The sequence below is a fragment of the Lacerta agilis genome, chromosome 15 (genome assembly GCF_009819535.1).
Source record: "Lacerta agilis isolate rLacAgi1 chromosome 15, rLacAgi1.pri, whole genome shotgun sequence".
In the NCBI taxonomy this organism is placed as follows: Eukaryota; Metazoa; Chordata; class Lepidosauria; order Squamata; family Lacertidae; genus Lacerta; species Lacerta agilis.
Genome location: NC_046326.1, coordinates 9,816,373 through 9,842,425, shown reverse-complemented (window position 1 = coordinate 9,842,425; position 26,053 = coordinate 9,816,373). Strand labels below are relative to the sequence as shown.

At 43.5% G+C, this 26,053-nt stretch overlaps 1 protein-coding gene across 19 annotated transcripts in view; it reads right to left on the bottom strand.

The window, feature by feature from the left end:
* The window catches only part of CAMK2B (calcium/calmodulin dependent protein kinase II beta), a 183,030-nt gene that overhangs the window by 51,920 nt on the left and 105,057 nt on the right, over positions 1–26,053 (bottom strand). For 14 of the 19 annotated variants that reach the window (XM_033172141.1, XM_033172133.1, XM_033172144.1 and 11 more), the window contains exons 6-11: positions 12,440–12,512; positions 4,242–4,344; positions 4,054–4,137; positions 2,072–2,166; positions 1,485–1,607; positions 621–704 (exon numbers count right to left, since the gene is read on the bottom strand). In XM_033172141.1, coding sequence (XP_033028032.1) covers positions 621–704; positions 1,485–1,607; positions 2,072–2,166; positions 4,054–4,137; positions 4,242–4,344; positions 12,440–12,512 — 562 coding nt within the window. Of the gene's footprint in view, positions 1–620; positions 705–1,484; positions 1,608–2,071; positions 2,167–4,053; positions 4,138–4,241; positions 4,345–12,439; positions 12,513–24,674; positions 24,748–26,053 lie in introns of all 19 variants that reach the window. The other 5 variants (XM_033172134.1, XM_033172140.1, XM_033172136.1 and 2 more) reach the window with 1 other exon arrangement.

Below are 26,053 nucleotides of genomic sequence, written 5' to 3'. Positions count from 1 at the left end.
TGACGCAGCATAAAGTTACCAGTGGCTACTAGTTAAGATGGCTATATGCAGTTTCCAGGTCAGGGAGGCAGTATGCCCTTGAGTAAACATCACTGGGAGACAACAAAGGTTGGCCACTTTGGGAACAAGATGCTGGACTAGTCAGGTAGTCTCTAAGGTGCTACTGGAAGGATTTTCTTTTATTTTTTGCTTTGTTTTGACTATGGCAGACCAACACGGCTACCTACCTGTAACTAGTCAGGTATCGTGGAGCTTAGCACAGAAAGCATGATGCACCCACCTCTAAACAGAAATATTATTTCAGACTAGTTTTGACCTCAGTTTGGGTTAAGTTGTTAGTTTATTTCTTGTTTCATTGGAAGTTGCCTCATACCGAGTTAGGCCAATGATTCACCCAGCTCAGTATTGTCCACACTGACTGGCAGCACTTGTCCAGGTTTTCAAGCAAGGAGTCTTTCCCAGCCCTAAGGATGCCAAAAACTGAACCTGGGACCTTCTGCATGCCACTGAGCTATGGTCCTCCTCCTAAAAGGTCTTACAAAAGGAATTCAGCAATATACACCCCTGAAAGTTTCCGTTCTCATGTTTATGCAGAGTCTGTAATACACTCCTGTTCTTACCTTGAGCTTCCTTCTGGCATTGAACTTTTTCAGACACTCTACGGTTTCCTGTCTGTGCATCATGGAGGCCACTGTTGAACGTTGCTGTGAAAAAAATGTAAAAGTAAAATAGAGGTCAATGTGTGCAAAGTCAGGACATAAATATAGGAAGGAAAGGGGGAAAGTAGCAAAAACGGTAGGGAAAAGAATATTGAGATATGCACTGGAGTTTAATTCCCACAGAACCTCTCAGACACACCTACATTGCTCTTGTATGTGTGATTCTGTATGAAATTAAGGCCTGTGCATTACCACAGAACATAACTGTGATGCAAACTGGATCTGCTGGACAACGGCAGTCCTGTTATATCTATCGAGGATCTGGATCCTGTGGCTGCTATATGTAGCTCTTTTGGCCAACTTGCCAAAGTATATTCAAAAGTTGGGAGTTGGATATCAAACCTGATATGCGGTTTTACAGATGAGGTTGATGCAGAACCTTTCCCCAGAACAGGTCCACCCATGGAAGTGTCTTACAGATCAGGAAGCTGCTACCCTTCAATGGTTGTTGCATTCCATCTCCATTGTCCCTGACCATTGGCCAGCCATGCTGGTTGCAGCTGATGGAAGTTGGGAGTCCAACAACATTCAGAGGGCCACAGGTTCCCCATCCCTGCTATAGACAATGCTGGGCATCTGTCAAAGCACCCCATATTACTTACAATCCGTATCATATTTTTTTTGCTACCACACGCAGCCTTAGAAAGCATACAGAGATCTCTAAGGAAATTAAATAAGGTGACTTCAGACCCTCTTAACTATTCAGCCCTGAACGAGCAGGTGAATGTTGGTTATCAACAAGACAGGAGCATCAGTGACACTTACACAGACCCATGGATGTTTTAGAGCTTCGTGAGCTGTGATTCTCTTTGCTGGATTGATGGTTAACATCTGGTTTATGAGGTTTTTTGCTTCGGGAGTGACTGTGTCCCACTCAGGAGAAGGAAACTGAGGATTAGAAGGCATTACACGAAGGTTATGGTCGAGGACACATCAGTATCAAAGAAGGAGAACGCTACCATCCAACAGGCTAGCATTTATTTTCAAACCCCTAAAGCAGCCAAATGCATCAGGAAGGGTTCCAGGGTTGCCCAGATTCCCCCGTAACAGATCAGTCCCATAATCTGGCTTATCTGACCCGTAGGAGGCCCTTGGAGCAGTAGGCACGAAGTGTACTTTTTACACAATACACGATTTGAAAGCATATTGGCTCAGAGGCATCAGAAAGAAATGCAAGTGCTCCTAGCTTCTGTTAGAGGAAACAGCCTTAAATCTAGAGTGCATGTGACTCCTAGCATGTTGCTCTGCTCCTTTGGTTCCCATCAGATTAATGCCTATGAGGAGGATTGTGCCATGAGAAGCATCATGTCAACAATGTAATGAAAAACAGAAAGAAAGGAACCACTACTCACATCATAGGCTCCAGCCTTAATCTGTTGGTACAGCTTGTGCTGATCTTCATCCCAGAAAGGCGGATACCCAACCAATAAGATGTATAGAATAACACCTAGGAGAAAATAGGGGAGAGCAGCAAATTTAGAACCAAGTGGACCTAAACCCTGCATTGCATATTCTTACCATTCAGGCACAGTGGAGTAGGAGGAGGGAAAAGTGGAAATATACACAATTCCCCTGTTTGAAAACAATACAATCCTGAATCTTCTCATCCTGATGCCCAACTTACAGAGAATCTTGTATAGTGGAAGGAAAAGGTGTAGCCCTCAGTTTGGTATGGGCTAGCAATGGTTTCCAAGGCTCTTCAGTGACTGACATCCAAGGCTAGAGCAGATGCATTTCTTGCAGAAGGTCCCAGGGACAATCCCTAGCTTCTCCAGACAGACAGCTGGGAAAGGCTCCTGTCTGAAACCCTACAGAGCTGCTAGCAGTTAAAAAATAAATAAAAGGGTTGAGCTAAATCTGGGATGTGGAACCCATGCCATGCCCCTCCAGTGTGTTGGGACTACAATTCTCATTAACCCTAGCCATTGGCCATACCAGCTGGGGCTGAAGGTATCCAACAACATCTGGAGGGATACAGTTTATCCATCCTTGAGCTATATGGGCAAATAGCCTCACTTGGCATAAGGCAGCTTCCTAGGTTCAGTTGCATAGTACTTTCAAGGGCGTACAGATGAAGCACATGAGAATCCTTTGGTTGCTACCTAATGTAAGACCTTGCCAGTGCTACAGCATGAGTCCCTTCAGGTGTCATTTATATTGTGCATTCATGATGATTTGTGCTCATGATGCTATCAGGGCAGTCACAATCTATGTAAATTCCAATTCTCTGCCTTTGTGCTCCTGGCACCCCTGCATTCCCCAAGTGCAGGTTGAGATTGTCTTGTAAATGTATCCTTCTGAAAGCAAGACTGGCAGTCAACCAATACCTACAAAATAATACCTATAAAATCTGATTTAATACAAATAGGAGGGTTCAATGATGAGAACGGTCCCAGCCTTCCTATGCTAGGAGTCAAGGACCCACCAAGGCCTCTCTGAAGGAAAGGCAATGCTTTGGGGCTCTGAGGGCACCACTTTTTTTAAAAAAGGAGGGCTATTCACATTTACTACAGGATCGTCACATCGGAAATGGTCTACCCCACCTGCTTACTAGGTTGATCAAAGTGTTAGGCTACCTCTCTCACTTGCACTGATAGCTGTTACTACAAAATTAATTTTAAAAAAAGTAATGGAGAGAGGGGGATAAAGAGTGTGTGGAGAAACTCAGCAACCCCAAATTTGAGGTAAAGCAACTGAGATGACTGAGTCATCTAGTGCATTGGTCTTCCACCTGTTGGGTCAGAAAAACTGACTACTGGGCCACAATCAGATTTAAGGTGGGCCACAACAACAGTACAATAAAGGTAGAAATCAAGAAATGAGGTCTCATATGCATGTTTGGGTCAAAGGTGTGTCCCACATCTGAAAAAGGCTGAAGACCTTTTCTAGACCACTGGAGCTGCAACTGGTTCACACCAGCAGCACTATTATAAAAAAAAAAACATATAAGGCAAAAATTAAAGTGACTTTCCTCCTAATGCAGTTTTTAGTAGTTTTGTTGATTTTAGTACTGTGGTGTTTTATTATGCTGTGAGCCACCCTGACAGTTCTAAAAATGAGGCAGAATATAAATCAAAGTACCTATAGATAAGAACAAGGAATAAGCAAATGTTTGGGCTAAAGGTGGTCCCAGATCTGAAAATCTATACCCAGAGCTACTTTCTCTAAAGACCCATCTTCTGTAGCTTATCAGTTCTCTGCTTGTGACAGGCTTTTTCTGGATTGTGCAGGCTGAACTGTAGCTGGATGGTACTTTTATTGAGTACTAGGTTATATTGGAAATCCCCATTGCAATGCCGTGGTTGTACTACCCTGTGGAAGAGCAGAGCCTTACCACATGCCCAGATATCCACAGGTTTGCCATAAGCTTCTTTGCGTAGAACTTCAGGAGAAAGATAGCCAGGAGTGCCTGCGAAGCCTGGGGGAGAAGGCAAAAATCGCCAACATGTGAGTTTGCACAGCTCCTGACTCAGCAAAGCAAACTGAGAAAGGGGGAGGGGAGCGACTCCGTCCAGCACTCACCAAACCAGGCCTGCTGGTCTCCTTGCACCTCAATCGCCAAGCCGAAGTCTGCCAACTTCACCGCCGCTCCTTTGCATTTGCTGGCCAGAAGCAGGTTCTCTGGCTGTCATGGTGACCCAATTTAACACAGGTGCCATTTTTAATTGAGTAATGTAATGGTTTTGGTGTGGTTAAAAGTAAAAAAGGAGGAAGGGGAGGAGAAAGAAACAGAAAGAAAACAACAACAACAAACGGTTTGCAGAAGCCGATTAGAAACTTGCAATCAATCCACCTCCCCCCCCAAAAGTGAAATATTAAAAAAAAAAAGAGAGAGAGAAGCTATTATATGGAGATACCCCTGTCCCATAGCCAGGATAAGCAGGAGAATATTTTCCGGCAGGGCGGCCTTGTGTGAACTGCTATTGGGAGAGTTGGAAGTGTTTACATCATGACTGGCCAGTTCTGCTGGTTCCTAGGTTGGTTTTATTATATTATTATATAATGCACTGTTGTGCCCCTGAGGCTATGACCCTGTACATACAGCTAGGAATAAACTCCACTGAGCTGACATGCAAAGGACTGCATTGTCAGTGGCACAGCATTTTCCCCTGTACTGTACTATGGACTCTTCTCGAGAGGCCATTCTAAACCAGAGCACAATGTTTATTGTCAATGGCACTTACCAGGAATTGTGGGGAAATACCCAATAGATTCAGGTGCCCAAGGCTATTGCAAAGGGGAACATAGAAAAGGTTTAGTCCCTTTTATTACACACCAGGATTGACCTCAAGGCCAATCCAGCTGAGTACAGAAAACCAGTTTAGTTTAGTTTTTAATGAGTTTGAGTCAGGAAAGGCTAATTGATCTCTGTGGTTAAATCTGGGACTGATGAAATGTCCTGTATATGCGAGTCTTACATGCAAACATAGCACTCTTGATTAGAAGAATGCACAATCTTGTTTCACAGTATAGCAGTGGCTTTCATCCCTCATGGTGTAAAACTGGCCAGCACCCGGCACCTCCTAAAGCCGAGCTTTCCAAACTTTTCATGTTGGTGACACAGTTTTTAGACATACATCATTTCGTGACGTAGTAATTCAGTTCTACTAGCAAACCGGCGGGCTGCTCGCTCCCTTTCTAGCCCTGGGAGGAGCACAGGGAGCATTGACACTAACGTTTGGAAAGCTCTGTCCTGAAGCCTAGCCTTTTGAGACCCACCCAAGGTCCTAATCAATTCCCTTTAAAAAGAAAACAGCAGATACTAAAAAGGTGAAGAGGACTCTAGACGCCAGGCACTGCCAAAAACAAGTGACCTGATGATTTGGGATAGAGGTTTTGGCTCCAGAAAAAAAAAATCTCTGGGGAAGACTCAGTAGGTACGTTTTGCTCACCATTATTTGGGATTGTTAAGAAATCTCCTATCAGGTGAGACTAGATAGGGGTCCTGAGGATGCTTTTCCCTATAGCTTGCAGCTTTGCCTGCCTGAACCACCATTTGGCTCCAAGGGTCCCCTGACTGCCATGCCTCCACTTTCTGCTTGCATCGTATTGTGACTGGGGATCTGTAGCTTTGTCTATAAAGGGCTGAACTGCTCTTCCATTCTTCCAATTCTATCTAGTTGCTCCAATTTTGACTGTAGAAGTGCAGATATACCTAATAAAGTTATACTGCTGTTGTTGTTATTATTAGTTTTTAAAAAAAATCAGGTCCAATGAAGCTAAGGAAACATATCTCAGGCTGCAACGTCAGAAAGGAAAAACAGAGCATATAAATTGTGCTCTTGTGGTTTTCTAGTTTCCAGACTGTAAACTGACGACAATGCAACAGACAACATTCTATCCACCAAGCATGCATAAGACAGGGCTCCCCTCCATTCCATCCTTTGTGTGGACCTTTTGGCTCCATCTGCTGATATTCATTAAGTTATGCTTTGCGTCACATTTCCTCTGGTATCTCCCAAGATTGTGACCTAGAGACTTCCAGACAGATCTGCTGGGAACCAGCAGAGACAAAAGAAGTTGCTAGTTAAAATATTCCCAAGGAATCTTTGGCAATGTTACAAACAATACAAGCAGAGAGTGTGCGCTAGCTCTGGCAATGAATTAGAGAAAAGCCGTGGCTGCCAATATGTGAACATGCATCTTTGTGCAAAGGCCATGCCCTGCACACTGTGCACATTTCTCCTTAATTGCTTTATGAAGAACACTACAGCAAAGAACTTCAGGAGAGTAAAAGTAGCCTAGATCGTCCAACTCACACACTGTATGAAAAGCATCAACACATCATGGCAATTTTCAAATGGGAAGCAGTATGAATTCCGAAGGAGCAATTCCCACTGAATACAGTGGGGCTTACTTCCCTGTTAACATGCTCACACTGCTCAACAAATAATATATCTGACACAACATCCATCTTTTTTGATTGGGCAACCTAGAAAGAATAATTATAGCTAGGAGGGCCCTGTTGCCTCACTATCCAATCTGATCAAATCCCAAATGGAAGTCTCTCATAAAACTGGAATCTAGAGGTAAAAGGTGACACACTGAAGCTTTTATTTTACTTGAGTTTTCTTTGTCTGTGTGTGAAGACAACACCTTTATTCAAAGACAGTCTTACCCTGGCAATAGTTGTTGATAACTTCCAGGTCCTATCTTCTCAAGATAGTCTATCACTAAAGACCCAGTTCCAGTCATCTTATCACTGAGACACAACAGATTATTCAGTGGTACTTCTACAACCTTTGCCTTTACCAATCTGACACCTTCCAGACATTTCAGACTACAACACACAGTCTTGTTGGCAGAAGCTGATGGGGGTTGTAGTCCAAAATACCTGGAAGGCATTCTGTTGATGAAAGCTCCATTACTGAGCTGGGGTAAGGGACATATTTCCACCAAAGGGATATTCTTCACCCCAGTGTCACTGTATCTAATCAGTATGACTTCTCATTTTAAGGGTTTCAGCTATACTACTCATCAGTGGGGACACATTCAAGCTGCAATGGCTGCATTAAACCACCTTCCCACCCAAGGGCCTCCAATGCCAAAGCCAAGTTTCAATTAATATGAAGGTCCCAATGCATACTATAAAGCCAACTGCAAGAGTCAGTCATAAGGCTCCCTAGTGCCATATCACTATTCAGTGTTCAAAACTCCCACTGTCCTAGGCACATTTTGCAACAGGGAATTTCATTAGTGCGAGCAGTTTCTGAGCTCTGGGTGCAGTACTGTGCCTAAGATTTCAGATTAAAACTGCAGAGTGGAAGGAAAGGAGGACCTTTTTCTGCCTCCCCACTTTCAGCTACTCTCTGAAGACTGGAGAAGAGACCCTCTTAAGAATATTAGGGGGGTGGGCTAGACCATGTGAAAAATGAACATAATATTTTAGCTGCAGTTCATTCATTTTCAGCTTTGTATTCGTGTTATATAAAAGTGCGCCTAGACATTCCATTGTTACGCCTATAACCTAGGTTTAAGGCGCCATTTACCGCTTACCTTTCATATCTGAGTTTCTAATACTGGAACTAGTTTCTTGGCTCGATTTACAAGAAATACCAAATTAGATGGATCAATAGATGTAGGAAAGCAATTCCACCATTTATTCTCCAGTAACAAAGAATGCATTCCAAAAGGACCATCTTTGTTGCTATTTTTAACATTATTATCTATTTATACTATTTATCACAACAATAAAGCACGGCTCTACATGCTAGAAAACAGCACTCTCACAATGATATCAAATACAGTGGTACCTCGGGTTGCGCACTTAATTCGTTCCAGGGTGCTACTCGCACCCCGAACAGTGCGCAACCCGGGCAGCACTTTTGTGCATGCGCGAAAGTGCGATATCGCGCTTCTGCGCATGCGCGGACTGCGTAGACATGCGCAGAAGTGTCTGCGCTCCGTGTTGCACTTCCGGGTTAGCGGAGTACGCAACCCAAATGTACGCAACACGGAGTGTGCGCAACCCAGGGTACGACTGTAGTTCCATTTGTAAAGACTGGCTCACGCAGTACAAGGTAGAGGTCATGATACTAAATGGTCTTGGTCCAATGTACCTGGAAGGCTGTCTTCTTCCCTATCAGGGTCCTCAGTGCAACTTTGTGAAGCAATGCACAGTCAACATTGTGAGCAATGCTCACTGAAACTCCCTATAGCCACGTGTACTGTTGACTACTCAAGTTTGAAAGCAATCAACTGTCAGCTAAGCCCACAAAATCTTTTTTGGCCAAAATGCTGATGTGCTCAGGTATTTTTTTTGTCTTTATTCATTCACTTAGCTATTAATCTAGCTCTCTGCAAAAGGCTAGGAAATAAATTAAGGTATTCAACCAGCACAATTTAAATACATTCAGCTACAATTCTAAACACATATACAGTGGTGCCCCGCTAGACGAAAATAATTCGTCCTGCGATAATTTTCGTCTAGCGGGTTTTTCGTCTAGCGAAGCGGCAATGACAGCCACGCTCCGCTAAACGGGAAAAAAAGACGAAAATTTTTCGTCTTGCGAAGCAGCCCCATAGACTTTTTCGTCTTGCAGGGCTGCTTCCGCTAGACGAATGCTGTTCGTCTAGTGAGTTTTTCGTCTAGCGGGCACCACTGTAATGTGGCAGCTCCATTATAAACAAGAGAACTCACCTCTAAGTACCGGTAAATGTATGTATGATTTGGGTGACAAGCTTTCTAACACCACATGCTAGCAGCAGAGGAAATTATCAGCTAAACAGCCATCCAGTTCTTCTTATTTGATACATACGGATTACACACCTAAACGGCAGTTTAATGATGACTTTGACTAGTATAAAGTCTCATCGAGTCATATATATAGACAAATTCTGGCCTAATTCTCCACACAGTTTTAACAAATTGCTTTTGAACTTCTGGTTTTACATTTCCAAAGGATGAGCACCCATTGTTTCTTCAGCCCATTAACACTTGGTGTTACCTGCAGTCTTTTTTCAGCAGGCACAATCCAACCTAGTTAAATGGCATCTCATTCACAAAGACTTATGGAGAAAGACTGCCTTATTCTATCTGTAAACGTGTATCAGTTGTATGAACACAATGAGTCAGTGAGACTGTGCTTCCTCATATATCAGCATGATGCAATAGCATTTAAATATACACATCTGTAGACTGCCTTCACCTAAAACAAGTAGCAAAAAATAAGTATCAAATCTGGATCCAAGGCTTTATTTAATTGCAAAGCATCTGACGAACCTACATCAGTAGTTACAGTAAATCAAAGAGAATGTACCCTTTGTAGCAAAGGGTTAGTACAAGAGGAAATTTAATCATATTGTTAGTATTTATTAACCATTTCTCCTATAGCAGTGACAAGGAACCTGTGTCATTTCAATGTCCTGCTGGACTCCAACTTCCATCATCCCTGACTGTTGGCCATGCTGGCTGGGGATGGTGGTAACTGGAGTCTAACAACATATAGAGGGCGACAGATTCCCCATCCCTGCCTTACAGATTACCATAGATGTGTGTTTATCACCAGTACTGCATTTCAGCCAAATATTATAGGCAAGAGCCCTGTTCCTTGGAATAACAGGCGCTCAGTTGCAAATTGTACAATCCCATGTGCAAGAACAGGGCAAGAGGCCCACCAATAACCACAGGACTAGCCCATGCATGAAATTCTGGTTTAACATCTGATGGACTTCATTTCAAAACTGGTTAGAGAAAATATTTATAGCAACCAGGAATCAGAAGATCTTCCACATTGCTGCTACCGTACTAACGTAATGTCATACACTAGTCCTAAGAACATCTTTTCAGCAGCAGAACACTTAGCAATGGGCCTTCATGCTTAAGTAACATTGTCCAAAGTTCTGGGTAGATTTTTTTAATGGACACATAAAAAAAAACTTGCCTCTGTCAGATGTTAGGTAGTTTTAGGCAAAACATTATTAGGCAATTTTGAAAAGAAAGCCATCTCAAGGAAAGGTCAATGTGCAAATGAGCCAAATAAGAACTTTGTGAATTGGTGAGCCCCAAAACGATGCATAAAAGAATCAGGCATTGTTTGTGTTAAGCAGAAAGTTAAACTATTAACACATAACTTCTTTAATGTGAAATTTCTGTCCCAAAGCCCAATATGAAAAGTATCAGCAAATACAGTGGAATTGGAGTGAGAGGGGAAGCCCAGGATCTTTCTAAGTGCCAACAGAAACACCACACTACTTTTCAGCAAGTAGCGCCCGAGTACATATTGCACACACAGACACAGAGTTGTTATCGTAAATGTTCCCCGTTATCTCATTGCCACTCTAACAAACACAGGCATTGCTGAACCTCAACTGTCCATTACACTCGTCGAAACAGGATCTCTTTACAATACTCCATGGCTCCAGGCCCAGAGTGTTGTAAAGAGACCAGACAGGGAGCGAACAAACAGAGAACAAGAATCCAATACGGTTAAGTCACAGTGAACAAATAATTTGCACACATTTAAACCAGACATAATGCATGCAAACATCTGGAGAGATGTTATATCTGTTTCATCTACTGCTCATGTTGGAGCCCTTGCCCCAGACACCCACCATGGGAGGAGAAAAAGTTTGGAAATGGTTGAGGGTGGGAGGATGAGTGGCTAAAAGGAAAGCGGAAAAAGGCAGGGAGCAGTTGGGGAACCGAATGAATCATTTATTGAAAAGCATTGCAATTCGGCTGTCCTAGACCCTACCATGTTGCCCTGGACTGCCACCTGACAGCTGCCCAGAAATCAGCTCAGATTAGCTAAAAAAATAGTAAGGGGTGGGAGAAAAACTTCACAATGCAGTAGGTAAACACAAAAAGGCTTTCTTTGCAAGGAACTACATATGTCTAAACCACAGAACCTAGGGCTTGCCGATCAGAAGGTCGGCGGTTCAAATCCCTGCGACAGGGTGAGCTCCTGTTGCTCGGTCCCTGCTTCTGCCAACCTAGCAGTTCAAAAGCATGTCAAGTGCAAGTAGGTAAATAGGCAACGCTCTGGCGGGAAGGTAAACGGCGTTTCCGTGCACTGTTCTGGTTTGCCAGAAGCAGCTTAGTCATGTTGGCCACATGACCTGGAAGCTGTCTGCGGACAAACGCCGGCTCCCTCGGCCTGAAAGCGAGATGAGCGCCGCAATCCCAGAGTCGTCCGTGACTGGACTTAATGGTCGGGGTACCTTTCCCTTTTTTTACATATCTGCCAATATTATGGGGGCAACCTCAAAACAGTCAGGTACTGCCCAATGAGTGGCATATAACTGGGATTGCAGAAGGCTTGGGAGTAAAAGAATTAGGAATGGTTGATACCGCTTGCTCAGGCAGGGGAGGCACTGGAATAGAAATGGACAGCCAAGGTGCATTAATAGACTATTTTAAAGCAAGTGAAGTCCTTTGTTAAGGACAATTCCTTTTGGGTTCCTTCCTGTGTTTCTTGGAGGGAGGGAGCTGCAGGTTGTTTCCCCCCACCTCACGGGGCTGTTCTATAGTGAGCAAAAGAAATCAGTTGTGCCAGCCCCTGTTGGCTGTGTGAACTGACAAGGTCCAACAAGCACTCATGCATGCTACGTCCTTGGACCATTGCAGTCAAAGACACGTAAACTCCTCTCCTAACCCCTGAAATGAGAACTTTCTGAACAAGCCCCACTCAAAAGTCCTCCACTTGTCTTCTGCCTCTACATTAAGGTGCAGTTTGTGAGTTTACCACCGTGTGGCAATAAACTCCGCCTAAATGCTGCCTCCAACCAAGCAACCATCTCTGCAGTGCCACTAATAAAGCTTAGCTCTGCAAAACTGTGGTAAGCACCAACAGCACTATTACAACAGAGCAGAAAGCTGAATAAATAGTGTGTCTGACTCAAACCTTATGACCACGTCTAGAGGGGATTTTAAAAAATGGGCAGTTTTTCCTTTGTTAAGATGACAGGTATCACCAGGTGTACAAAATATTGTTCCCCAATGGTCAGTCATGCCCGGGGAGGAATCACAGCAAAAGCTACAGTACATACGCAGGTATCATTAAGCTGATTTCTGATTGGGCTGTCACAGGGATGTCCTAATCCATCATCAAGCAGTACATCACTGCTTTCCATTGGTCTGATTACTAGAGGATCCTGCAACAGGATTTTTAGGAAATTTGGTCTGAACAACTCAGAACTGATCCGCTTCAAAAAAAACAAAAAACATGCAAAGATACAAAGACGGACAGACGGACAGAGCAGTGGGGAAGAAAACTCACCTTGAGGTCTCTGTGGACGACCCCCATTTGGTGGCAATGGAGAACAGCCTCCAGGATCTGCTGGATGCAATGACTGCATGCAAACACCAGGGGGCGTGTTAGTTCACGGTGAGTGGTAACAACCACACAGGCTGGTGGGGTGGGGTGGGAATAATGGGGGGAGAAGTAAGGAAAGGGAAAACGGAAGAGGGGAAGAAGGACAAGGAAAGGGAGGAAAAGGGGGATGGAAAATAAAGGAATCTGACTCCCTCTCTGTTAAGGTTCTAATTGCAAAAAGAAGAGGAAACCCCAAGTTACAGATACAAACTCTGGGAAAGTGAGAATAGGACTGAGAATGATGAATTGCCCTTCACCTCCCTCTGGGAGAGCTAAAACGCAAGGACTCAAGACAGATAGGAAATCTGACAGCCAGGGGATAAGTTACAAAGCAGGTGAAGAAGGGGCACCAGAGGTGTCATTGCTGGACTAAAGGAAGGCAAAGGAACGGAACTTCTAGGGAGGGTCACAGGAAGTTTGTCATCTCTGCCCTCAAACTCCCATCACCTTCCACAACCCTGTTCTGGGGCTGCAGCCGACCTATTCAGGTCTAACATCAGCACTCAGCACCTTGGGACCGCTGCCAGGAGACCTCCACCCGACAGGGCCTGCCATTGCAAAGGTTTGCCCTGGGTGCTCGTGACTAGGTGCACCAGGGACTCAAGCCTTTATCATTTCATACAGTGTCCCCAACGTAGCATAATTCTTCTGCATTCTGTGAAATTATAATTTCCACCACCGGCAATGCTTGTGGTCAGAGGCCCACAAGGGCACTTCCATCAAAGGCCTCCTCAAATCTGGAGCAGGCTTGGCACCAAATCCACTTACACTCAAACAGAATTTACCAAATTAGTTTGACTGAGTCGGTTGCTTATATCCTTTGTCAACTCAATGGTGGTCCATGGGCAATTTTAAATATTCCTATATTTCAAACGTAATGACCAATGTAGCAGTCACTGCTTTTTATTTTCATCTGGCAGAGGCGGCAGAAGTATGTCCAACTAAGGATTATTGTACTTTCTGTGACTTATTACCACATGGCAGGAAGGAGAGAAAGCCGCAAAAGCCCAGCCCAATAATGCTATCTGGAAACAAAGAAGTACTTGGAACACCTCTGTGATCATCCTCTTTCCCCATTACATGGCTAATCACACATTTCCATTTCTTAGATGACATAGCCATGTCCCCTACTTTACATGGGACAGCCCTCAACTTGAAGGGGTGTCTGATCCAAGTCTGGTTTAGAGGTAAGAATCCTAAGACGGAACAGCAAGAAGAGCCCTGAAGTTGCCCATCAACCGTTACCACCTGAACAGCAGATTGAGCTGGCACATAGACTACCTGGTCACAGTCTTAGGTGAAGATTTACTCTATTTCTACTTAAACTGTAGTAATTGCTTCCAAGTTTACATCTATACGTATTAAGTAGCATAGGCAAATGGTATGCAAATCGGTGTCCTTTTTTGGCAATGCATTTCCACTTTTTCTCTCTCTAATATGCAAGTGGCCATCCTAGTACTTTCCTGCATAAATCCAAGCAGACATTGTGTACAATAACACTTTTGGCCCTGCCAAGGAAGGCAAGCAACCAATTATCACCACCGTTAACAATTTCACAAGCAACCATTTAAGCAACACCAGAAGCAGCCGCTTCTAAGGCTTGGCTCACATCTAAGCTCCTCAATTATGCCCCCCCCCCTCTACTTGTTCATCAGTATCTCTTCGAGAGATACATTCTCCCAGAGGCCAAAACAGACAAGCATTACTTAACAGCACTCTTCTTGGACTCACCTGCCTTTTAGGAATCCATCACTCCGGCTTGGCTCCAGAGTTTGGCAGGGCCCTGGGCATGTTGCCCTGGGTGTCCCTCCCAGCACCCAGGTACCTACTGCCACGTGGGCCCTCCAGCAGCAGTGGTGAGACAGTCACCAGCCTCCTCCCTTGCTCATAAGACTGCGGGGGGAGGACACCTGCATAAAGGGGGCAGGCAAGGTGTCAACCCAGGTGGCCTTGAACCATATCCCATACTCTCGGGGGGGGGGGTACCCTGAACTCTCAGGAACAACTATTTGGGAGGTGCAGGTGGGTTTTTCTGGGGTGGTAGTGGTGAATATTAGATACCCTGACTTGCATCCAAGAGTAAGCACCGTCCACTAATGTGAAACCACCAAGTAAACCCACCCAAAGACATTTGGAGAGTTTCTTAGAAGTTTGCAGAAATCCTGTTCTATCTGGATGAAGCTCTTAGGTTGCTCTGAGTCCATGGCAGAGTCTAAGGAAATCTGAAGAAAACCTCCAGCCTATTTGTAGTCCTTTTGAATGTGACATGGCAATAGTGCTAGCTTCACAGATAAGCCAAGGTGGGGTGTGGGGTTACAGCTGGATAGTTGAAAACATAGTTGTAGTGGGAAGTAGGGGGAGATAGTTGGGCAAATGCTGTCCTCAGACTCACATTTGCCAAAGCTGTTTCAGCTCTATGTGATGTTCCACACATTACGTAACAGCAAACTTTACATCTTTTAGGTGTACACATAAAATATATTGTGTGCCCATCTAAAAATGAAGCAGTCCCAGTTCGGGATAATCCATGTGTGATATGGGTCCCTGATAGTAAGTGATTATTCCCTCCTGCACATCGCTAATGTACTGAAAATGATTATCCCTAAAGAACTGAATGAACAAGCTGATCTCAACAGAGTGCCCTTGAATTCTGATGACCTTCAACAAAGTGTAAAGCTCATCTGTCTCCACAGAATTCTGACACAGAAAGAGAATGATCACCCAATTGACAAGAAAAGATTATTTTAAGAATAAAATGGATAATGCCAATGCTATACCTCATAGCTTTCATTATGCACATAGATAAATTTATCTACATCACTGACTACTGCAACAAAGAGTGCATTTAAAATTGGGGTATCGCTTAAGATGACACTGGGGAACCTGTGGACCTCCAGATGTTGCTTGACTGCAACTCCCATAATCCTTGATCATAGGCCATGTTGGCTGGGGTTGATGGGAGCTGAAGCTCAAAATCATCTTGGGGGGTCATAGGTTCCTCATCCATGCTGTAAGATATGAATTATTTACCTGCCCTACAGAAGGAATAGTACTGTCATATTTGGATGAGGACATTAAAAATCTGGATTCCAATTCCTTTCAGTCTACAAATGAATGAACTAATTTTGTTTCTTATCCTAAGCTGCAGGCACCAATTGATTGCCACTAATAAAAAAACGGAAACCAAACAAAGAAAATTAAGTTCCACAGCTTGCCATCTGAAACATGAGCAACTCCAACATGGATCAGGCCCAACAATTCTGCTTTCATGTGGGAAATGATGGGTCCCTTTAAGGCATTTGCTCATTGTACCCTTAACATATTGCTGCTAGTGGTGTGCATGACAAGAGTTCCTGGCTCATTCTTAAAGAATCTGGTTTTGCCCTATATGCAGCACACTTTCATACTGTGCACGGATCACTTCTGAATAAGTTACTCCTTGTTGGAAGTGTGCAAATGTCATATGAACAAAGTATTTTAATTTAATGTTATCCTACCAGCACCTCCCATCCTCCCAAAAACAATATGGCAGAAGAGGGCAGTTTCATTTGACCTCATTTGTATAATTCATAAATCTGTTATATTTCAGCACTGATTTGTGATTTTTTTAAAAAAAAAATCTACACAAAAATCCACATATAAATGCATATTTAAATAAATGATAAATGTTTTTGAAAAGAAACCTAATAAAATTCACGTTTCTAAACATATTTTCTCTCTAAATACACATTTCAAAATTTATTTAATGCTTTTTGAGCCACCAACTACATCACTACGCAGAGATGTACGACAGCTAAAGGGTAACTACATTCTGATCAGCACATTATTAGTTCAGGAACTGTGGATCAATTCAGTTCACAGCACAATTCACACAAATCTAATTCCTTAAGTACCCTAATATCTAGACTCAACCGACATTGCTCCTATTAGTAAGACCTGGTGATAAGTTGTATTTTATTGACTCCAAATCTTAACAGCCATCATTCCTAAGACAAGAAAAGATCCTGTAAGTAGTTGACTAATAAAGCGGAAAAGTCCTACTGTCAGGCCCAGGACCCTTTGATGGCGGCCAAAACTTCAACACATTGATAGGGCCTACCATTGCCAACAAGTGCCCTAAATCTGTGAGCTACTATTTCACATTTCCCACAACACCCATGGCACAAAATTGCTCTGGAACACTGTGGGAAATTTAAAATGGCAGTGCACTGCCACTGCTAAAGACCACCAAACATGAGGCAGCTCTCCAAATATAAGGCCATTTGTCCTTTATTTGAAGTGCTGTCTTATCCAAGTCTTGTTTAAAGGTAAATAATCATAAGAAGGAAGGAGAGCAGAAGGGACCTTGAAGTTGCCCATCAAAAAAAGGTCAACTGGACAACAGTCTGAGCACATTACTGACCACTCATTGTCTGTTCCCTTTTGGTGAGGTGTATTGTATTTTCTATTCATTGGAAGTTATAGGATTTTGCATCTATACCAAAATTTGCACCTATAGATATAAATTAGCATATGCACATTTTGTGCATATTGGCATCTATTTTTCTGGTGCTGTGTTTCCTTTTCATTTGGTGTTGTGTACTTGGACACATCAACCAGTTGGAACATTGCTCAGAACTCCCTCGATCCTAGAGTTGAACCCTATCTACTGGGAATGTCACTGCATATGGACAAGAAATTTTCCTGAATAGTGGGGAAAGTGGGTACATACTCTCTCTCCACCATGTGTTCAACATACATGTGAAGCAAGCACTCCATACAGAGACCTGTGTTCACAGCGACTTGATTGCACCCATTTATCTGTGTTGAAATTGCGGGGGGTGGGCAGCCACATCCATTGGGCCTCCACAAGGAGCATTTGCTTGACATTATCACCCGATGTGCATTTAGGTGGAGGACAGATATCTACCAATAAAATGGCCAGGAAAGTCCCCAGAGACACAGCTGTGACGAGGGACACTAATCTGTAGGCTTTCCGACTGCATGGTGATAAATCTTACGGTAGCTGCCTCAAAAGCCACACACTATACAAGATGTACCTTGTCCAGAGAAAATGGAGATCAGCTCATGAATGGCCTTCTTAGTGTCACCGCTTCTTCCAGTTATAAATATGTATTAAAATACACGCCCCCCCTTCACCCCACAAGCATTCTCTGAAAGAAAATAGCCAACCTTTTATCACTCTCTGAGCACCAAGATTCTGAACACAGCTCAGAGTAGTAAAAGGGTGCTAATGCATTTTGCACTTTCAGCTGCTTCAAAATATTTTTCCCTTTGTTGGGTTTAAGTTGTGTTTTTATTTATCTTATGCTGCTTTGTGTGGTTTCATGCTGATTTTACACTAATTTTGTGCTGGTGCAGCTTTTCTATTGACTGATTCAGTTGCCAAATTGATTGTATAGTTATTTCAATCTGTTATCACCTAGAGGACATGGTTAATTGGGCAATATATAAATGTCAAAATAAATAAATAACTGGGGTCACTTTTCCAAATCAGCCTGCTTACATGTCCAGATCTTATTTATAGGCCTTCTTCCAGGTGCCCAGATACCTAAGGTGAAATGTGTGGAAATGTTGGAGTGAGTTTTCTCACTGGGGGTGCCCCAGGTATAGAATGAGATGCCCAAAGAAGTACACCTGGTAAATGCTTTCTTAACATTTCGGTGTTATACAAAACCCTTTTTTAAAAAAAAAATCAGGTCTTTTAATACATTTACTCCCTTTAAAATCAGTTTCAAACTGCTTTTACATGCTTGTTCTATTTCTAATGTGATTTCAATTCTGTTATGTTTTGTTGATTGCATTTATATTTTACTGTGTTGAAAGCCTTGCTGGAGGGGGGGAACTGAATGGTGGGCTATCGTTTTCTAATCTAAATAAATAATCCACATTAAGTGTTCTTGAATGTCCATCATTAGGCTGGGTACTGAGAGCCACAGTGACATCACATTTACTTCCTACGATGAGGAAGGCAAACTAGGGTGGCCACATGTCTTATTTTACAAGAGATAGTATTTGAAGATGTCCTCTTAGGGATGAAGAACCCTAAGAAAGGAGCAGAGCAGACACCTTCCAATAGTTAGAAACAAGACAGCAGGAACAGAGGCCACCTGCTCACAGTCATCACCACTAAGGCAAGATGTATTATATTTCCTTTTTAATTATAGGAATTGTTTCCAAATTTGCACCTATCTATATAAATCAGCATATGGCACTTTTATGAAAACATGCCTTTTGTCGATGTTTGTGGTCATTCCAAGGCAAATGCTTGTGCTCTACCATGCCTCCCCCTTTCCAAGGAGAACACATCCTTCCACCCTTCTTCCTTCCTCTTCCATGTAGCAGAAATACTGCGCTGGCTCAAACTTGGCAAAAACTCTGGGTGGCTGAACCAGCCAGTGCTAGTTGCCTACCTGCTTTCTCTACAAGACTGAGGGCTCTGTCCCTTCTCATTAGTATTTTTAAGGTATCCTGGTTCAGCTGCTCCTGTTGCCAAGCTGTTGTCTTGGTTGCTACGCTTATGCATGTGCTAGCCTAGAAGAATCCAATTGGTTATTTGGACATGCTCACTTTCTCAGTGCAGATCTTTCTCTCCCTGAAAGTGCAATTGGTGATGGATCAGGTGCCAGGTTAGAAAGGTAATGGGCTCTAAATAAGAGGGAACATTTTCTGTGCTGAGATTTTTAGGGTTGCAGAGGGATGGATTCTAACCAAAGGAGAGCCCAAGGATAATTATGGGATGCAAGAGCAATGGAATGGAAGGAGCAGTAAGATCCTCTTCACTGGGGTAGTGCAACCCTATGAGTTTTGGGAGAATGACAAAATTGACATGTAATGCAGTGGATTTTTCTATCCTTTGGGGTTCTTTCTTTTACTGAATATATTTTAATCAGCTTCACTGGCATCTCTGGGAGTTGAGAGGTTTATTATTGTATAGCACCTGAAGTCCAACTTCTGCTGCACTGGAATGCAATGCAGAGATGGGTAAATCATTCTGGTTAGATAAATCAGTCCTAACTGGATACCTTAGGAGGAACTATAGCTCAGTCATAGAGCACATACCAGTAGTTCAGTTCTCAGCACCTCTAGCTAAAAAAATGGCATGAGATCTTGGAGCTTCTGCCAGCCAGAGTAGGCAATACTGGGGTAGATGGGCCATGGTCTGACTACAAAGCAGCCTCATGTGTTCATGTGCACATGAAACGGACTACAGCAGGAGTAGCCAATATGGTGCACTCCAGATATTGTTGGACTCCCATCAACCTGAGTCAGCATTGCCAATGAAGTTCAACAACATCTGGAGGACACCATGTTGGGTAGCCCTGGACTGACAGTCTACAACTGTGGCTAATAACTGAGTGAATTGAAAGGGTTAGCACCTTTAACAAACTACAGTTCTCAGGATTCTTGGGGGAAGCTGTGAGTGTTAAAGTGGTATGAGAGTGCTTCAAATATATGGTGTGGGGGTGTGACCTAAGACTCCTAGAGATGAATGTCCTACAAATGCACCTTTTAAATATAAGCATGGTGCCTATTTTTCTGCTGTGTATAGGCTGTCAGAGTGTACCTAAATGTGGACCTATGTTGCCCATCAACGAGTACTGTCTTCATTTGTTTGGAATTGGATTGGAGAACTTTGCTAGTTCTGAAGATACCTAGGCTCCTGGAAGCCAACTGCAATTTAAAACATGTCTATTTCAAGCTTCTTGAATTCAACACTTAAAAAATAAAAGCTCTTTCTAGACTGTAAGGGAGAATATTTCGAAGGTAACATTTGGAAATATCTTCGCTAACACACACCTACACACACCAAATTGACACGGCATTTTGCTTGCTCACAAAAATGCTACAATTACCTTGATCAGAAATTAAACTCTCTCAGATGTTGGAAAGTATGGAAAGAAACATAAGAGTGTGCCTTTGGTCCATCTAACTAAATATAATCTACACTGATTGGCAGTGGCTCCCCCAGAGTTTCTGACATGCTTTTCCACATTATACATGGAGATGCCAGGGAATGAACCTGGAATCTTCTGCATGCATAGCATGACCTCTGTCCATTACATTTTTTTCGGGGGGGTGGGGTGGGATTTGGCACAACTCTGGACACTCCTCTTACCCAGAAAGGGTCTCCTATTCTAATCTCAAATAACATGATAACATATGGGAAGAGTCTACTGGCTCAAACCAATGGTCCATCTAGCCCAGCATCCAGATGCCTGCAGAAAACCCAAAGCAGGATGTGATCAAAACAGCCCTCTCTCCAGCAACTGGTATTCAGAGGTAAATGACCGTGGAACCACTGTGGGTTGTAGCCAGTGATTAGCCCTATCCTTCATTTATTTGTCTAACCCTCTTTTAAAGTCATTCAAATTGCTAGCCACTGGTACTTCTTATGGGAGCGAATGCCAAAGTTTTAAGTACGAACAGCGTGAAGAAGGACTTTCTTTTGTCTGTTCCGAATCTTCCAATATTCAGCTTCACCGGATGTCCCTGAGTTCTAGCGTTATGGAAAAGAAAAACTTCCCTTTGTCCGCTTTCTCCATAACAAACATAATTTTATGCAAAAAAAATCCTTCCAGTAGCACCTTAGAGACCAGCTAAGTTTGTTCTTGGTATGAGCTTTCATGTGGATGCACACTACAAGAACAAACTTAGTTGGTCTCTAAGGTGCTACTGGAAGGAATTTTTTTATTTTTTATTTTGTTTTGACTATGGCAGACCAACACGGCTACCTACCTGTAACTATAATTTTATGCACTTCTATTGTGTCTCCTTACCTTCCTTCTAAAATGAAAAGCCCCAAATGTTGCAACCTTGCTTCGCAAGGGAGTCACACCACACCCTTAATCATTTTGGTTTCTCCCTTTTCTGAAGCTTTTATCCTCTTTGAGGTGAGGCAATCAGAACTGTCCATGGTATACCAAGTGTGCGTGCACTACAGATTTTTCTAATGGCATTATGATATTGGTGACCTACTAGGGACTGACCTGTGGAACTCCCTGCCAGTAGAGGTTTGGCAGAAATCATTTGTGTCTTCATTTAGGTGTATCCTAAAAACAGTGTTATTCGCACAGGCCCTCACAATGTGAAATTCTTTTTACCAACCAGTGTTTATTGATACTTTTACTGATTTTTTTCTGATGTTTTTGTTGTACTTGTTGCAATTTTGTATGCTGCATGCAACCTTGTATTTTTTTAGGGAAGTGCAGTTTATAAATATTTAAATAAATAACAACCTTTTTTTTTTAACAATCACCATTTCTTTTCTAATGATTCCAACCAGCACCTACCCGCCCCCCTCAAAAGCTGCCACACACTGTCTTAAGTAGATCAGACCAAGTGAACTTCCAGAACCACCATGAAGCTGATGGGTGTCAAATGATCTGTCCTTTGACAGATCTGTATTAATGCCCTAATCTGCCCTAATCTGATCTGTATTAATAGGGACCTGCATACAACTCTTGTCTGCGGAGGCAAAAGGCCCTTCAATGTCAACTGTGGGCTCCAAAAGGGAAGAAGGAAAAGTACTCCTTTAGGAAACTATAGAGCACGGTATGGCCATGATCCAGAAATAGCCCTGTCCTTTTCCCAGGGCCAACTTGGCAGCAGTCACCTGTGCACTGTGAAGAGGCTGCCAGCTTCAATGTGCTCAAAGAGCTCTGGAGTTTTGCCCAACACATGTCATAATCTCTCCCCGAGGGGGTGTCTCTGGTGACTACAGGAGACGCACTCTTATTACCACGAGGATACTTCTTTAGCTTCAGCACTTGAGGCTCCAGCTCCAGTTACCAAAATGCTATTGCTGGCCTCGGTTCATCCAATTATTGTCTTGCCAGCATGATGACAGGACATACTTGCTTGCTAAAATAAGCCAGATGACAGTCAAAGAGTGTGTGCCTGACAAGCTTTGTCCCTTAATGCTATGTCTGGGGCATGCTACTTTTGAAAGGAAGGGGAGGGGGAGATAGCCAACAAAACTCCACTTGGCTTAGAAATGACACTGAACTGGACTACACAAAAATACAGCCATCTGGAGGGGAAACAAAAACCAAGGGCTTCCTCACATGCCACTGCAGCAAGTCAAAGATCAATATGTTTCTTGCTTTGCCTTCTCCCCCATCTCCTGCTAATTGTGTATTTAATGCCAACTGTTGGCTAGGGGGATGTCAGGAGCATAGACATGATATAGTTATTGCCTGGAGGTTTTGCAACCTTGCTCCGAGCCAAAATGTATTCTCTATTAAAAAAACTAAACAGCATCGTTCTACCACAAAATCCCCAATCCTGCACATTGCACAACACATTCTTGCTTTTAAAACAGGAATGGGGAACCTGTGGCTTTCTGGATGCTGTTGGACTCCAACTTCTTCAAGCCCAGTCAGCATGGCCAATGGATATGGATGATGGGAGCTGTAGTCCAACAGCATCTGGGTGGCCCACACATTCCCCAACATTGCTTTAAAAGTATAGGAAAAAATTAAGGCTTAAAAGCAGGGCCCCTTCCCCTCTGGCTGAAAATCCACATAGAGCACATATTCATGTCCATGGTTTACCGTGGAATTACAGAGAATTCCCCACCTTGCACCTCTAATAAAAAACCTCCCACTGTTCTGGGATGAAACGAGTGAAGAAAGGAAGGGAGATCTGAAAGTGATATCTCTGGGTAGTGGGACTGTACAAAACATCCAAGCAGGGTGGATTTGATTTAAATCAAACTGATTTAAATCATGGTTTAAATCACAATTTAAATCACTAGTCAGTAAGGCTCATGGTGGGTTTAGATAAATAAAAGAATCCACCCTGAACCTTACTGACTAGTGATTTAAATCGTGATTTAAATCAGTTTGATTTAAATCAAATTCACCCTGCACCTAAGCATCCTAATATTGCCACGAGCCAAACTGCCTATAATAGGAAGCAAGGAGGTACTGCTAAGTTCACAAGCAGAGCCATTTCCCACCTACCAAGCTCACAAAAATGTCAAGGGTGTGCCTATCTTCTTACACCATTTCCTACTGTGTCTCTACTCTGGATTACTGCCAAAGCCAGATCATAAGTAGGGCACTGAGCCTTAAGCCTCATTGACTCCTAAAAACCCTACAGGCAGTTGCATCATAGGTTCATCCAACCAGACCGTTTCTGTTATCAATCTCTCTCAAATAACATGGCTGGCGCTTTGCCCATTTCCTTCCTAGAATAAGTAAGCCATGCCCACCTTTCAATCCAAAACCCAGGAGATGTGTTCCCTGAGAAGATGTAGTTCTCACAAAACAGCAGATAAGACCCTAAAGTCTTCTTCCAAATGCTACAACTTCAGAGTTCGGGTGGAAGTGTGATATGTGCTGGAATGTTGCTCCATACACAAAAATTCCGTACACACAGAAAACTAAATGGCAGAGGGAAGGCTAGGCTAAGAACCCTTCTTCCAGACATGCAAGTTTTCTACATGCATGGATTTTTATTTTTATTTTTATGCATGGAGGCACATGCAGTGATGCTACACTCTCCATCACTAGGAGTAGCTACATGCCCCAAACTGCTGGCACTGATGACTGTGCACCACACTCCCTAAACTGTATGACTTCTGATCTCCAAGGCAACATGCAAATGCTTTGGCCCAAAAAACGTAAATGGGACAAGAGTTGGGAAGGAGGGGTTCCGGTAAACAAGATAAGAGATGCAGATCAGGAAACAGAGAGAGGGAGAAGAGGGAGGGAGGGAGGGAGAGAGAGAGAGAACGCGCACACAAGCACGAGTGGGAAGACATGGGAGAGATGGAATGATGAATGCTATAGAATCAAGCCAATTGCTTTAGTTCCCCCTGTTATGGACAATAACTGTCAGTGCCAGGATCACTGGAACCAGGTGGTTCATGTGGGCCTGGGTGTTTCCTTGTGTGGAAGGTCTCAGGGTCCCCAACCAGTCTCACCGGACTTTTGCGTTGATGAGAAGGATTTTGTCATGCAAGTTCGGACAGGGAAGAAACCAACTCTGAATAACTGCCCTCCCCATACGCCAAAAATAAAAGGAACCTGGCAGGGCAGAATGCCAGACCTGACCAGATTCAATCTATTATGGCAGCAGCTACGCTCCCCACCCAACATTCTGAGAGGGTGAAAGGCATATATATACTGACCTTCAGGTCCCTATGCACAATGGCATAGTGGTGAATGTAAGTTACGCTTTCTAATATCTGATGGATACAGTGACTGCAAAACAAAACGGGAAGGGAGGGAGGGAGGGAGGAAGGAAGACAGGAGGCAGGTCGGGACAGGGGCAGACAATGGGGATCAGGAGGAGAGAAGTGGAGAAATCATACGCAGAAGAAAGGCAGGAAAGGTGTAAGAAGAAGAAGAAGAGAGCACAGGAAGGTTATAGAAAGGGAGTGAGCAAAAGAAGACGACAACCAAAATATGCATGGCAGGAAACAAAATCCAGAGATTAAAAGGGGGAAAGGGGAGGGGAAAGATCCACAGTGACAGACAGATGGACAGACAGAAAGGGACAGGGGACAGGGTGGATATGGGGGACAAGAGAAGGAGAGAAACAATGTTGTGAAAGCTCAGAGACCACAGGGGGTTATCACAAGATGTGTGCAGATGGCTGTTAATAGCACCAGAAACTATGTGCAGTCAGGATCTGAGAATGGAGAGCAGTGGCAAAGGGAGCCTCTCCCACCCACCCCCTCCAAAACAGATCACTTGGGGCTACAGAAGTCGTGTATATAATAAGTAATTTTGAAACACAGCAAAGGAAGCCCATGAGGCTGGCATGGAAAAAGAGAGAGAGGGTAATATCTATGGGTGTGGATAGGTTACTGTGTGAAAGACCATTGCTCACAACCTGCAAGCCTGACCGCTGTGAACCTCTTGGATCTGGGCAAACTGTCTGGCCCAGGAAATGCAGCACCACACTCAGCGTGCAGAAAATATTCCAGGAAAGGCAGATTCCTTTACCCCAGGATACTCCACCTGCTCAGTATAAGAAGCTAGTGAGAAAAACTGCATAGCCCAAGACAGTCCTGTGCTAGATATGAAGACTAACATGGGATAATATAACTGGCACATATGCAGACAGTGGGGACAGGAATAACTCATAGTAGCTCATTTGATCCCCCAACATTACTGCTGCATGGGCATGACCAAGAGTGGGGAACTCAGACCCTCAGGGTGAATGTGGCCCTCCACAGCTATCTACCTGGCCCTTAAAGACTCTCTCTAGGCCACACCTGCCACAGCCACATAAGCAGTTTAGTCCTGCTGGCCACATGACCCGGAAAGCTGTCTGTGGACAAACGCCAGCTCCCTCGGCCTGAAAGCGAGATGAGCGCCGCAACCCCATAGTTGCCTTTGACTGGACTGAACCGTCCAAGGTTCCTTTACCTTTACCTTTTATAGTTGCTACCAATATGCTTTTATGTCTGTCGAGCAAACCTCTACACTTGACTGAATCTTTATGGCGTCCATGAGTGTTTATTGCCTACTGTGTGTGTACCTTCAACCCCGAAGACGCTTC